Genomic DNA, 15,541 nt, shown 5'->3' with positions numbered 1-15,541 from the left:
TAGAAAGCCTTTCCTTTCGTCATTCACAAGTTATCACTTGTTTCACTTGTATCACTTTTCCTTATGCAGTGAACCAGAATTCTCACTCAAACAACACCTTTCCTCTCCCTCTCTCCCTCTCTCCCTCTCTCTCTCTCTCTCTCTCTCTCTCTCTCTCTCTCATCTCTCTCTCCGGGGACACTGTAGCCATCGTGAGAAACAGATGCTTTGGAAAATTAATGATTTAAAATAGCATTGGAATAAGCAGCACTTCAGCGCTTATTTAATTCACAACAAAATAGGCATAATAGGCTCCTGGGGATTCCCCCTCGGCAGCGGCGGAATGCTAAGCAGCCGCGAGGTAAATTAGCCAGGGCGGAATGGCGGGCATGGCGTTGTCTAGTGCCGTGTGATCCTCCCCCCCCCGTGTATGCACTTGTTAGCCGCGCAGAGACCCCACCAGAGGAACAGAGGCCGGGGTGGGGGGTTTGGGGGGGGCTCGCCCATCTAACATTTCAAATTATCGTCGCAGTTGGGCAGAAACCTTGTATGTCCTTAAGAGATAGCTTTCAGGAGATGGAAACATGTACCTGCGTTCCAGTGGATCTTAGCACCAAACCGTAGTACAAGCTCTTGTTTCTTTGGTTCAATATTTATGAAAATCAACACGCCCCACTTTCACTTTCACAAAAAAAAAATAGCAGATCTGCAAGCGCACGACCTGTCGCACACACACAGCGCGTTGTGAGCTCATAGATCGGCTATTTTTGCTACTCTTGTGTGACACTACAGTAAGATGAAGTAGGGCATTCATTGAAAAATAAAAACATAAAAAGGGTAAAATATGGAGATCCAAGGTTTGTGCGGCGACAGCGACAACATTATGCGTGGTCATTGAAGGAGCAGAGCCTCCTGGGGGTTATCAACATCTGACTCAGCCCGCCGTCTCAGCGCTGCATATTCAGATCAGCTGATAGAAGCCGGCCGTGGTCTGATGATGATGATGGAGATGCCACTCTGCTATCAGTGATGTGGCGGGCGACATGGCTGCACAGCGTCTGATATTATACAAATGGCCCGTTCTCTATATATGGAGGTGATGATTTTGAAACCGTTTGTAATGTGATGTGCGATGCAACACGTGTGAGGATTGAGGATCGGGGATCATGGGTTGGGACGCGGCTTGTGATAAAGTGACTCTCAACGTGCATAAAGTCTGATCTACAGGCTCCCAAGGTGTCGCATCGCCTGTGTTGTAAGCTTGTCGATTGGCTATTTTCGTATTGGGATATCAGTGCAGAGAGACCTCCACAAATATAATTTATCCGTTTCTATTCTATTTTATAGTGTTCCAATTCTAATTCTAATTGTGTCTACTCGTTGTTTTTGTTTCATCACTTCAAATGTGTCTTGTTTGTCCTGTATCTACTATCCAGTATGAGTTCTCTCTCCTGATGGATAACCCTGGTACCATCACATCACCTGAAAATGTATTTTCTGTTTAGTGAAGAGCTGAAAAGACAGTCAGAACCCTGTTACTGAACAGATACTATAGCAGAATATAGAGCTATCTAACACTTATTTTAACAAAAGACATACCACTTACTCCCACTCTAAACCATGTGGACAAGTACTTTAACTCTTTCCCCTGCCGCTTAATTAACGTCCATTGTATAGCGTTAGCCCACAAAACAAACCGGTTGTTTGTTACACACGGAGTGACACGGACCGTGTGTAAATTCCTCCCGTTTTCACAACGTTGCCAGGCTGCCAGCTGTAGCTCTTTACAGACTGTTGTGCAAAGACAACCCCCGACAGAACCAGTGGTGGGCAAGGAGGTAGGGAGCGCATCGCTGTGTTCAGCTGGACCGTGCTGAGTCGGCTCATGCGACCGCCGCTAATTCGAATGACAGCCGCAAATGGAAACCGGCTAAATTCGCTTTGTCTTAATGCGCATTTCTGATAATGCGCTTCTTATTTTCGAATACGTTTATGGAAACATGACTATAGTGGTTCATTGATGGATGTGTTTGTGGCCCATAGTACCTTTCACGCTGACATGCACGCTCTGGTGCGTGGAGAGCTGCGGCTGCACCAACACGTTGCACGTGTACTCTCCCTCGTCCACGTCCTTCTGCACGTCGAACAGCTTCAGCGTGCCGTTGTTCTCGAAGGCCCGCTGGCGGTGGTTGTACGGCAGCAGGTTGGAGTCCTTGTACCACTTGATGGAGTAGTACGGGTAGCCAATGACGCGACAGTGGATGTACATGTCCCGCCCAGCGATGGCAGTGAGGTTCTTCATTGGTCGTATGCTGGCAGGCCCTTAAAAAGTCGCAATGGAGAAAACACCTCTCTTAAAATGGTTTTGAGGCATGGTGGGTCGTGGAAAAGCATTGTGTTGTGTACTGTTAAGTGTCTTGCGTGTTTCAGAACACTGCAAGTTTATTGTGTCTTGATTCATTTTGATAGAGCGAGAAATAAACCTGTTAATGAGACCATCACAATCCGGGATTCCCAGAGTAGGCTACTAGTAGCTATCTTCCCACCTACGGTACCTCGTTCTCATCATCCAAAGCAAATGATCACATCCGAGTATCTCCCTGTGCCTCAGCAAAGGAATCAATTCCAGCGAGCAAAGTAACAGAGATGCATCAATCGTTTTTTCCCCCTTCACATTCCTTCAACTCTCTCTCCGTACCAAATTTGCATCTTGCCATGTCAGTGACGTGGGGAGGGGGGCTTATTCCTGGATGAATTAGGCAGAGCGCGTACCCTTCCATTTGAGTCTGAAGTGAATATTACCTAGTGCTCCCCACCTCTTCTGCGTCGGCCGCGATTACCTCTGACAAGCATTAGAGCGGAATGTTCCCTCGCTCCCCCCACTCACGAACCTATTATCAAAACCATTACTCATGTTCCCCGCACCCGCTCGCACACACTCATGCAAAACCAAGAGAATAAACCAATAGGCTGCCATAGCACCACATCCATGACGCTTATCACAGAAAATGGACTATTAGGCTTTCTTTTATGAATGTACCGCAGAGGACAGTTTTACTAGGCTCCGTAGTGCACTTTGAGCACAGGCACATCCAGGGAGTTTGCTACTCTCTTTAGCACGATTAAGGAGCCAACGACGTGAGGAAGCAGTCATTACACTTTCTCTGCAAATGGCACCGCTGGAGATTTATCTTCGTTGCATGGCTGCGTTCAGCAAATCATGGACCCTCACTTAAGAAGCTACGGAATCGCCCTGTTTAGCTTTAACAACATGCAAGAATGAACACAATCAAATTACGCACATCAGTATACAGCAAGTACCCTTCGCTCCGCAACGCAGAAATGATAATGGCATTGGCTCTGAAGAGGGGTGGGAGTGGTAGGGGTGGGGGGGGCTAGAGTGCCCCAGTATCACTGCTACACAACAATGGCAATCCAGCCAACCATCTCCCTGTAGAGAACAGATAGCTCCAGAGTCATACACGAGTACTAACTGTAAATCACCCTAATGGCGTCCCAATATAAAGCTATCAGCAGGTGTTAGGAAGGAAGCAGGGCGTTAGATAGGTTAATGTTGACATCGGTGACTGATGATAGGTGGGGCCACTCCGGGAGCCTGCAGATTCTCCTGCCCTATTCGGAATGTGAGAGTAAAGCAACGAGGCCAGCACGTCTCTTTTGTCTGACACATAGACCAGCAGCAGGCCTGTCTTGGATGGATCTCCTATATCTTCTAGATCACTAGTTTATCCAGTATCCAGTATCTCCTGCTTGGATAACTGGTATCCATACCTAAACATTTGTTTTCTGTAGAGTAAAGAGTAAAGACATGGGGGCGCCCGCTGGCCTACTGGTCCGGGCACATACCACATAGGCGTTGCCACATAGGCATTGATGCCTGGCGGCGTCGCCGGTTCGATTCCCGATCCGGACAACATTTGCCGCATGTCACTCCCCATCTCTCCCCCCATTTCCTGTCAGTCTACTGTCCTATCAATAAAGGCATAAAAGCCCAAAAACTCAAAATCTTTAAAGAGTAAAGACATGGAGACCCCTGTTACTTAAGTCCTTCAACGTTAAAATGAACCCCCCCCCCCCGGAGCAAAACGAATCAAGACACGTGGACGTGCATATGTATATGTGATGGTGTGCTGGAAGAGCTGATCTGACAAGCACCTCTTACGTTTATTCGCGCCTGGTAGGAGACGGTCCCGGCGGAGTTGTTGCAAATGCAGCGGTAGACGCCACCGTCGGGGACCTGGGTCTGGCTGATGTTGAGGTGGCTGACCGCGTGGCCCTCGGCGTTGGTGTAGTGGGAGATGCGGTGGCGGCTGTCCCGCACCACGGACTCATCGTCCAGGGTCCACGTCACCCGGGGCTCTGGCGTGCCCTTCACCGTGCACGCCAGGGACACAAACTCGTTGATGTTGAAGACCTTCTCGCTGAACGAGGACAGGATCTTGGGGGTGCCGTCTGGAAGGTTTTAAAGACCAGGTTTTTATTGTGCCGAGCAAAAACATGTTTTGTAGAATCATGATGAAACTATCCTGAATAATACACTGCAGTATATTTATATACCTTACATACCGGCTAAGGAGTATACAGGGAAGCTTAATGCTGGTTTCTTCTCTGGATCCACAACACTATTGATTACCTCTAACCTCTTTATATTGGCACGTGCACGGCCATGGGAGACAGATGCAGTTACTATGCTGACGCAGCTATGCAAACCTCTTTCACATAATCTAATAAGAGGGTCTTGGGCTGGGCTGCACAGCAGCAATCATTAGCCAATGCACATTCACTCTCTAAACGTGTACATGCAAACAGCCTCGGAAACCATGCTTCTTATTTCGAGTGCTGACCTTCCAGGATGACCTGAACAAAGTCCTGGGCAGACATCTTGCCGTGCCTGGCAAAGCACTGGTAAGCTCCTCCGTCGCTCTTGGCCATGCCGCCCATCACCAGGTTCTCCCGGTTCTGGCCTGTCATGCGAACACTGTTCCCGGGGTAGATGAGCTCTCCGTTGCGGTACCAGGACATCTGGTACTCCTCAGAGCCGGTCACGCTGCAGGACAGAGACACCTGGCTCCCCACGCTGCCCTTCACCTTCCGTGGGCTCACCACCGCCTTCAGATGCTCTGGAAGCAGGGGCGTCACAAGGAGGGGGGAAAGTGGGACTAGGAGTTACTAGGGCCCAAGGTGGAGGGGCCTTAATTATTTTATACTTAAGCTGTTGAAAAATAGCAGATATACAAGCTCACAGCGCGGCACCGAGTGCCGCGCTGCGAGCTTGTAGATCTGCTATTTTTGAAAAGTCGTGAAAATGTGTGCAAATCTTTGAATATATGCTTTTTTAAGATTTTTAAGATTTCCGCAGTAATACTAGCATTGCCTGGCATCACCGTGAGATGCATTACAGTTTTTTCTTTGACCACTAATTCGGACCTAGACCTCAAAGAACAAATGTATTTATTTATTATACACATTGTGAGCTTATAGATCAGCCATTGTTGTGGTAAATGGTGCATTTGTGTTTCATAATTATTTAATATTCTTATGTGTCGTGTTATGTCAGGTATTTTGTTTTTTGTTTTTTTTTGTTTTTTTTAAGGTTGTATTCTTTTTTGTATTGTCTGAATGTAGCTTTTTATTGTACTGTATTTGTTGTCTTATATGTCTTAAAAAAGTATGAAAAAAACACAAAATAAATATTGTTTAAAAAAAAAAAAAAATGGTGCATTTGTATAGCGCCTTTATCCAAGGCGCTTTACAGAGATTGTGCATTACATTCACCCATTCACACACACATTCATACACCAATGGCAGAGGAAACCATGCAAGGCACCAACCTGCTCACCGGTTGCAGAGTCTAGCTCATGGACTCTTCGACATTAACTCTAGGGGAGCCCGGGATGGAACTGGGAAACCTTTGGTAACCCTCCGTGTTCTAAGACGACAACTCTAGCCCTGAGCCACTGCCGCCCGTTGTGATATACTTTGTAGGCCTTAGCAGTTTTTTTCTCACACTACGCCATATATTATTTCAAAATGTTTCTTAAATTTAATGGACATTTTTAATCATTTAAAAAACGAATTCCCATGAACCAGTGTAATTACCACTGGTTGAGAAACATCACATGCATTATTACAGCATATCAAAACCATAAAATATATATATTTATTTTATTTCCTCCACTGACCTTTGACAAAGAGCCTGCCAGCAACCTCAGCATTGCCGTAGCTGTTCCAGACCTCACATACATATGTCCCTGTGTCACTAGGCTGAGCCCTCTCTATCAGCAGGCCCGTCACACTCTGTCTGAAGCGCGAGTCGGGCTCCAGCGGACGGTTGTCCTTCAGCCAGCGGTACTTGGGTGCCGGGTGACCGGAGGCCTTGCAGGGTAACTCCACACGATGGGACGCCATCACCTCACGACGCTCAAAGCTGTCCAGGATGTGGGGTGCTGAGTTGGTTGGGTCTGGAAGGTAGGAACATGTGTCAATTTATGAAGAGAACTTCTGTAGCTTGTGTCACAGGTTTGACAGTGTCTCTTACTTGGTTTGCTGTTAAACATATTGTTTGAATATCCCGTTATCACAGTCTACGGTAGCCTAGTAAACTAGACTCCTCCTGCCTTCTGTTTGAGTCTGGTTTACGAGGCTAAGTCTACGGGGGCTGCTCCACAAAACGTGTGTGTGTGTGTGTGTGTGTGTGTGTGTGTGTGTGTGTGTGTGTGTGTGTGTGTGTGTGTGTGTGTGTGTGTGTGTGTGTGTGTGTGTGTGTGTGTGTGTGTGTGTGTGTGTGTGCGCGCGCGCGCGCGTGCGTGCGTTCGTGTGCGTGTGTATGTCTGCGTGTGCGTGTGCAATTGACTGTGTGTATGTGCGTGTGTGGCTTGTGCACAAACCCCCAGCACATTAGCATGGTCACCCACAAAATGCATTTTTAACATTTAGAATTGTATTGTTCAACTAACAAGGCTAGACGACATAATACAAACATAAGCTAAAAAAGCAAAGAGAACATGCCACAATTCTGTGTAGTGGCAGGGTGATTTGCTGTTGTCCCCAGCCCTTCCCCCAAAATGCCCTTGCACAGCTGTGCTCATGACCTTTGTCACATGTCAACCCCTCTTTCTGTCACCCATCTTTACTGTCACTATTTATTGAATTCAAATACTCTTGGAGAAAATATTGAAATATAACATAGTTTATGAATGGTTTGTTATTGTATTACGGTATCTTATTTTTTTCACCTTAGTCTCATTCTATACCCATTCTGTATCCATAGATAGAACACATTTTCATGGAGTAGTCTCCTCATGCTTCAGCTTCACAGCTTTCTTATTTCAATTTCAGTTTGGATTCAGGTCCATTTCTGATTTACTGGACGATGTAACAAACCGAGAGACAATTTATCTACACATTCACACTTTTACATTAAGGCCTGGACGACTCTTTAAAGCAGGGGTCTTCAACGGGGGGTCCGGGACGGAACGGCGCTCGTTTGCGCCATTCACAAAAGCATGGATTCGGTGGCATTTCACATTGCAAAGGGGTGCAGGAAGAGTGGGCACCTACACATTGTGGGCACCTCAATGTTAAATTGGATGATCACTGTACTGTGTACTGTGTATGTGCTGTGTCAATAATTTTGACAAATAATAGCTTGATTGCTAGCAATCAAGCAAATAGCTTCACCCAGCAGATACTCCCTTTACTTTCCATATACTTGCTGTCGGGCCAAAACCTGGTAACTTCCATATTTCAGCTTCAGAAAAGTCGTGAAAATGTGTGCAAATCTTTGAATATATGTATTTTTTAAGCAAACATTTGCAACTCAAATGTTGCTTCTGAGGGGTCCCTGGAACAAATATTTTGAGATGGGGGTCCGTCACATGAAAAGGTTTGAGCACCACTGACATAGAAACATGCAGTAGGTTTCTCCTAGAATTTCAAGATTTTTCAAAAATAGCAGATCTACAAGCTTGCAGCGCGGCACTCGGTGCCGCGCTGTGAGCTTGTATATCTGCTATTTTTCAATAGTTAAAGCACAAAATAACGTGTAATAATGCATTCCCCATGCTCCCCCTATGAAGAGCATTCATGGGGGCCCGCAGTGAATCCTTGTACCCAGGGCCCAGAATTTGGTGCGACACCCCTGTTTGAACACACTGTACAAGGTTTCTACCCGACAGTGACGATGTTCTGCTGTTCCTCTTACCTGAGACTATGAGGCGGGCACTATTGCTCTGTCGGGTGTCTCCTGAGTAGCGGTGGCGCGTCATGCATCTGTAGTTGTACAAGCCGTCCTCCATTTGCACATCCAGGATGTACAGGGCTCCCGTAGAGGTGATGAGAAACCGTGACACTGCAAAAGAACACACAAAAACAAACCTCCACATGAGTAAAAGCACAGTACTGGAATTTACAGTACAAGTTTTAACACACAGAAGAAGTATTTTCTTTTCCGTATTACTGTGGGAGAGTGCAATCATTCAAGGAAACAAGCAACAAAGGTGAACACCAAAAGAACAGTATTGCAGGCCTGCCAGGCCATTTAGCCATTTTTCGAGGTTAATTTACCGAATGTCTGTCCGTCTGACCGTCTGTCTGCATGCTGACATCACTGATATGCCCAAATTTGGAGATGAGCATGCTGACATCACTGATAAAAACAGTGTTGCCACCATGGTAACAGCCGCATGCTGAAACAATGCCCAAATTTGGAGACATCCCAGACCGATACAACGGGTATTGCACAACCGGACGTCAACGGTGACTGTTCTGCCCAACGGTTACCGGTTTGGACTGTTCTGCCCAACAGGCACCGGTCTGGGTTTTCCAACATTACTTCTGAGACTCCTACATTCAATCCCTCATATCTGTGCACACCCCCGGGCACAGGACTAGTAATACTAATTACCAAAACCAAAAACCAAAATACCAGTCACATACACTACTGTACGTCACATGTCATTCTACAGGGGAAAAAATGCATTCTACAGTCAGATTGTGCAAAGACAAGGGGTATTATGTTTCTTTGTTTTTATACACTGGGATTGCTTGGAGAAGAAAAGAAAAAAGCCATATAATGCAATATCGGAGTCACTTAGCAAATATTTGCAAGTCAAGTGAGGTACATGCGGCCCTGTGCGATTGTAGTCACCAAACATCTGCTGCAGCCCATTTAGCTCAGCACAGCTCTGAGCCACTGTGACAAGTCTGTGTGTTGTGTGGCTCTGTAACACAGCTCATTATCATGTAGCTCATCGTTCTCCTCTCTTTCTCAGGGGGGAACTCTCTCTCTCTCTCTCTCTCTCTCTCTCTCTCTCTCTCTCTCTCTCTCTCTCTCTCTCTCTCTCTCCCTATCTCTCTCTCTCTCTCTCTGTCAGTCTATCTGCCTTTTTCTCTCTTTCTCTGTTTCCCTCACTTTCCCTCCGTCAGACTAAAGCGGAGGGAGCCGGGGATCACAGAGTGCTTTGATAAGGCATCGTTGCACAGGTCGGATGTGCTAATATCATGCTAATGTCATGCTAATTTGCGGGACCACATGGAGCAGAGAGAGGTGCCTGGCGTTTTATGAGAAGTGATGTCTTATATATGGCAAGTGGCTGCTGGGGTATTCCTGATGTCACCGTGTGATGATGGAAACGCCCATTTGGGATGCACTCAAATGGCTCTTCTGTACGGTGGAATGACTCTGGAAGAGGAGCATAATTTAGGCTGGGAATTCATAGTGTATACTCTATAGGGTCTTAAATACTGTATAAGTCTCATTCAGCTTTTTCCTGTCATGACAGCTCCATATGCAGATTGAGTCATTCTGTACCAGCTCTCATATACAACATCAGCAGACATGCACAGACTGTAATCATGACCATTTACAGCGATAAAAGATCAAACCACACATTGGAAATAACCATTCTTAATCATTTAAACAGCCAACCAATTTACATACTGTAAAGTAAGTGTAAACAGTTTTTTATGGAACCATAAAATTTCTATAATGTTTTGAACCCCAAGTGAAATGAAATCTATTCTGAAGTCAGAATCAGAAATTATCCCTGTTTGCTTTCCCTTTTGACCTTTGCAATATCCCCAGTTCTCTACTTCAGTGGTTCTCAACCTTTTCAGGCTGCGCCCCTCCAAAATAATCATTTTTGAACAGGGGACCCTCCCAAGATAATCATATTAGGTCTGCTCCTTTTTACCCTCTAAATCAAATCCCTTCAGTGAAAATAGACGATCTTGCAAGCTCACAATGTGCCGCATTGTGACACGTGGTGAGTTTGTAGGTCCTATTTTTGCTGAAGTTTCGCCCCCAGAATAGGGTTAATGTGTTTAAATCGGTGCTAATTAATGGCACAAAATAAACAACCCCGGTCAGTAGGGACTGTTCCACAAGCAACTGTCTACCACTCAGCCTGTTTCCTGGAGAAGGTCATGGAGGACTTGCCCACCTGACTCCATATCGTCACTGTCAGGTAGAAACCTCCTATCTCCAAGTTTGTACATTTTTTAATAACATAGCCCTATCAAAAGAGAAACAAACCGTGACCATTAAAATATTACGAGGAAGATGAAGAGAGAAGAAGGGGAAAATGCAGATGCAGAAGAAACATGAAAAACATCATGTGGTTGTTCACAGTGGCATTTGTACACCAAGGACCAGTGGAGATTATAGTTTGACTGTACAAACTCACATCGCCTCGCAACATTGTGAGCTTGTAGATCAGCTATTTTGTTCTTATTTTATTTCTTTCCTCTTTCTTATATTATTTGACAATAAAAATCATGTGGGGGCCCCCCTGGGGGTCCCGGCCCACAGGTTGAGAACCACTGCTCTACATACAGTAGGAGATCCACATCCAAGCCTAATGCCTCATTCACACTACAGATATATAGTTGAACGTTTAGCTTGGTAATTCAATGTAATCTCAATGGAAACCAGCTTTAAAGATACAGGAGACGCTCCAAGCAAAGCTTTGAAAGTTTTAAAGCTGGTTTCCATTGAGATTACATTGAATTACCAAGCTAAACGTTCAACTATATATCTGTAGTGTGAATGAGACATTACACCTGAGTTACTGTATACTTATAGTTGTGCAGTGGTGTCTCACAAACCAAAATAGCCGGGCTAAAAGCTCAAAATGTGTTGCACTGTGAGGCATTGTGAGCTTGTAGATCGTCTATTTTCAGTGAGAAAAAAGAATTATGCATGACTAATCGCAATGAACAATAAATCAGGCTTTACTTTTCTGGTTTCTATAGCTTTGGCTCAGAATCACTCTGGTTCACGGATTGGACCGCTGATTGGAATGTCTCAGCCAATAGGAATAACATATCGTCGTTGTCGGGTGGAAACCTTGTATGTCCAAAACTCTTCGTTTTGCATTCATCATTTTAAAAATGATTTAAACTAGTGAAAGCAGCAGATCTACAAACACACAACGCCTCGCGGGTGTGAGGCGTTGTGTGCTCGTAGAACTGCTGTTTTCACTACCTTTGTGTGACGGCCTTGAATGATGAAGCAGGGCTTGGCTTTGCGAAAAAACATACACATTTGAAACTTGGAGATACGAGGTTTTTGCCCGACAGTGACGATATACCGTACATTCTTAAATTGAGCGATGTTCCCATGAATATGTTCTATATTATGGTATTGTACATTGGCACAGACAAATGCTGCAGCCAGAGAGAGAGAGAGAGAGAGAGAGAGAGAGAGAGAGAGAGAGAGAGAGAGAGAGAGAGAGAGAGATGAGGGGAGTGAGGCTGCAGCTTTGGAGAGCAAGTGATGACCTAGTTAGGAATGAAAACCCGTGGATGTGTGATATCCTTAAGAAGGTTTCAGCTTGTGGACCACTGTAGATGCATGCATGTGAGTAACAGATAACCACTGGTCCAATGACACGTGAAAGACAGGTAAAGTACACACATTGTGTGTGTGTCTTCAACGTTTTCAGAGCAAGGACCCCTTGGTTGAGAGAGAGATGAAGCAGGGACCCCCACAACCTTTTCATAGATTCCATATAGTTTTGTTGTTTGACAGCACAATCGTCAGTGTATGTTGGAATCATTTCGATTGGACATCATCATCAACAAGTGGACCTGAAATAAATAACAAGGCGCAAGTTGGCACCTTTGAGTGTATGTGAACGTCCTTGTAAGGGCATTTCTGTCTATACATTATCACTCAATGCAGTTATCTGAAATCGCATCGGTGAGCGCGCAGGCGTATAGCACGTGCTTGCACTTGTAGTGTACGTGCTTGCACGTGTACGTGCCTGCACGCGTACGTGCTCGCTCGCGCATTGTATAGTATCTACCTGTGCGCACACACGCATGTTTGTACGTGTAAGCGAGTGTGAATGTGTTTATGCAGCACACAGCTGCATGGAGGGACGGTCAATAATAACGATCGCACTCTCAACTAGGCCTTTTACCCTGTGTCTCTCTGCAGCATGCACTGCATACTAACACTGGCTGACTGACTGAGAGCCTCTATGGATATCCTCCTTGTCGGCTGGAAACCTTGTATGTCCAAAACCGTTTGCTTTGTATTTTTCATTTTTCAAAAATGATTTAAAATAGCGAAAATAGACGATCTACAAGTACACACGCCTTTGTGTGCTTGTTTATTTTTTATTTTTTATCCCACAATTTTGTAATCCATTTTTCACCCAGTGCCAATTGCCTAAGCTGTAATCTTGGGCTCTGCTCTCCCTCTGCCACGCCTGGGGAGGGCCACAAAATGAGCTCATGCTTCCTTCAATGCATGAGGAGTGAGCAAGCCGCTTCTTATCACCTGACAGGGGGGGGGGGGGTTCCCCTGTTGGATGTAGCGCATGGAAGGAACATGTTATTCCAACCAGTTCTTTTCCCCTCCATCAGGCGCCCCGGCTGGCCAGGGGGAGGCATTATAGAGACCAGGATTACTGCATGTTTTTGTGAGGGTATCTACCCTACGAGACACGGGGAGAACATGCAAACTCCACACAGAAAGGCTTTGTGTGCTTGTAGATCTGCTATTTGTAGTATTATTTTTGTGCGACAGTCTTGTATGATTAAGAAGGGCTTTTAGCTTATGAAAAATCATACATATTTGAAATTTGGAGATACAAGGTTTCTGCCCGACAGTGATGATATACTATGTCATCACTGTCAGCCAGAAAGCTTGTATCTCCAGATTCATCTTTTGGTGTTTCTTTTTTTTTTTTTTTGGATGAATGACCTTTTAGGCTGGTTTATATTTTGTCGTATGACAGTGTGTCACATGAAAGTAGGAAGAAATAGCAGATCTACGAGCTCACAGTGCATCGCCATGCAACACGTTCTGAGCTTGTATATCTACTATTTTTCTACTATTAATTGTTTGTCATTGTAAGGACATGACAAAAATAGTGGTTATGACTGGTTTTATTCATATTTAACGAATTGATAGAATTAACAAGAACCTGGCTGTGAGCCTGTGACTAAATAACTACATTGGATCCATTAGAACAGTGGTTCCCAAACGTTTCAGGTCAAGACCCAAACGAGAGATTAGACGTTTGCCCGGGACCCATACAGTACCAGTGAATATAGCAGATCTACATATTGCTATTTTCACAACTTGTTAAGCATTTGTTTTCTAATTTATGGAATTTATTGGATTTGTTTATATTTATTAATGACATTCTTTTGAAAAATCATAGAATTTGTTTTAATTCATAGAAAATTGTGAATATATTGTAACGTTTAGAGTGGGGAAATTCGCCTCCAACTGAGAGGCGGACCCATAGAGTTATAATAAGAATAGAGAGGACACCGGATATCCCCGCCCGTCCACTTGCATTGAGTTGCTCACCCAGCGCATGAAGCGTACTTCCGCGTTTGAGACGCCTCTGAAACGTGACGTAGTGGGGCTTCTATTTTGCTTCTGTGATGAATTTTGCGTCATAGTTTGTGTTCATGGACGCGCTGGGGCTCTAATTCATGAACGAGCACTTCCGGTATGAACGCGCGTCAATACAAAGAAGCCTAGATGCGCGTTCATGATTAGAAGCCCCAACTGCAGTACCTCAAACGGCCACCATGTCCATGGCGCTTCAAAGCTCCCCCTCGGTCCCGGGGGCTTGGGCGGACCCAGGTCCCCAACTCAGCAGACCAAGCAAGCAACAGGCAACGCTAGAGCTAGCTCGTTTAGCGGAGCGAGTTGCGGACGGATCTCTTGCAGGGTCGTTACAATTTTATGTTTTGAAATATGAATAAAAAGAAATTCAAACTAAATCTAGGTAACACAAAAATAAAGGATATGAGTCTGACCCATTAAAATGTGTTTGTGACCCTAAAATGGGTCCCGACCCACTGTTTGGGAAACCGTTTCTTTTTTTCCTCCTTTTTTTCCCGGAAAAGAAACAGTTTTGGACATACCGTGTTTTGAGCCGACCGCGGCAACACACTGTGTGTGAGTGTGTTACACACATGAGGCATGTTCTTCTTGGGGTGTGTAAATAGCATGGCACCCCAGGTGGCATGCTGCGCTGCCAGCAGGGGTGTCACACCAAATTCTGGGCCCTGGTGGGTACAGGGATTCACTGTGGGCCCCCCATCATGAATGTTCTTCATAGGGGGACGGGGTTTAAACCATTTAGACTGGAAACACATTATTACGCATTATTTTGTGCTTTAACTGTTGAAAAATAGCAGATGTACAAGCTCGTAGCGCTGCACTCTGTAGATCTGCTATTTTTGAAAAATCTTGTCGTGTCCAAGTCTTTGAATATTTCAATTAAATCCTTATAAGGTTTTTTGAAAAACCTACAGTATGTTTCTATGTCAGTGGTGCTCAAACTTTTTCATGTGAAGGACTCCCAAAATGGAATTTATTTGGCCACAGACCCCCATCTCAAAATATGTAGTTCCAGGGACCCCCCCAGAAGCAAAATTTGAGCTACAAATGTTCGCTAAAAAAAAATACATATATTCAAAGATTTTTCACACATTTTCACGACTTTTCCAAAATAGCAGATCTACAAGCTCGCCTATTTTTCAATAGCTAAAATAATGAAGGCCCCTCCACCTTGGGCCCTAGTAACTCAGTCCCCCTCCCCCCACCCCTGACCCCGTGTGACGCCCCTGGCTGCCAGTCTCCTGGCCAGGTGCTTGGCATGGCCAGCTCCTGCCCGGGACACAAGAGCCTTTCTGTGGAGGAGGAGGAGGACCACCACTCAATAGATTCACTCAATCTACACACGAGCTGCACTGAGCTGTCAACCACGCACGCCTTTCAATCCAGGAGCTTTGTAGTTTTAGGGGGAGGGGTTTTGAGTGCATGCGTGCGTGCGTGCGTGTGTGCTGTGTGTGTGTGTGTGTGTGTGTGTGTGCGTGCGTGTGTGTGTGCATGTGCGTGTGTATACAGTACACACACAGACACACACACATGCGCGCCCGCGTAATGCATACTACTTCATTGCTGTTAAGGTCTGCACACACTGGTGTGAGTGTTTATTTTGTGTGATTGATTTGCATTCATTTAAACTGCTGTTTATGCTATGTGAGAACATCCACACATTAATGT

General features: G+C 45.2%; 1 protein-coding gene across 2 annotated transcripts in view; it reads right to left on the bottom strand.

Moving 5' to 3' along the window:
• The window catches only part of dscama (Down syndrome cell adhesion molecule a), a gene marked incomplete at both ends in the record, with an annotated part of 144,023 nt that overhangs the window by 48,426 nt on the left and 80,056 nt on the right, over positions 1-15,541 (bottom strand). For both annotated transcript variants that reach the window (XM_080749014.1, XM_080749015.1), the window contains 5 exons: positions 2,026-2,301; positions 4,156-4,452; positions 4,845-5,120; positions 6,183-6,461; positions 8,204-8,350. In XM_080749014.1, the coding sequence (XP_080605140.1) occupies positions 2,026-2,301; positions 4,156-4,452; positions 4,845-5,120; positions 6,183-6,461; positions 8,204-8,350 (1,275 nt within the window). The remainder of the gene's footprint in view (positions 1-2,025; positions 2,302-4,155; positions 4,453-4,844; positions 5,121-6,182; positions 6,462-8,203; positions 8,351-15,541) is intronic.

This window comes from Nannobrachium achirus (assembly GCF_963921795.1).
Source record: "Nannobrachium achirus genome assembly, chromosome: 19".
Lineage (NCBI taxonomy): Eukaryota > Metazoa > Chordata > Actinopteri > Myctophiformes > Myctophidae > Nannobrachium > Nannobrachium achirus.
Note: the sequence above shows the minus strand (reverse complement) of the source record. Positions and strands in the feature narration are given on the sequence as shown.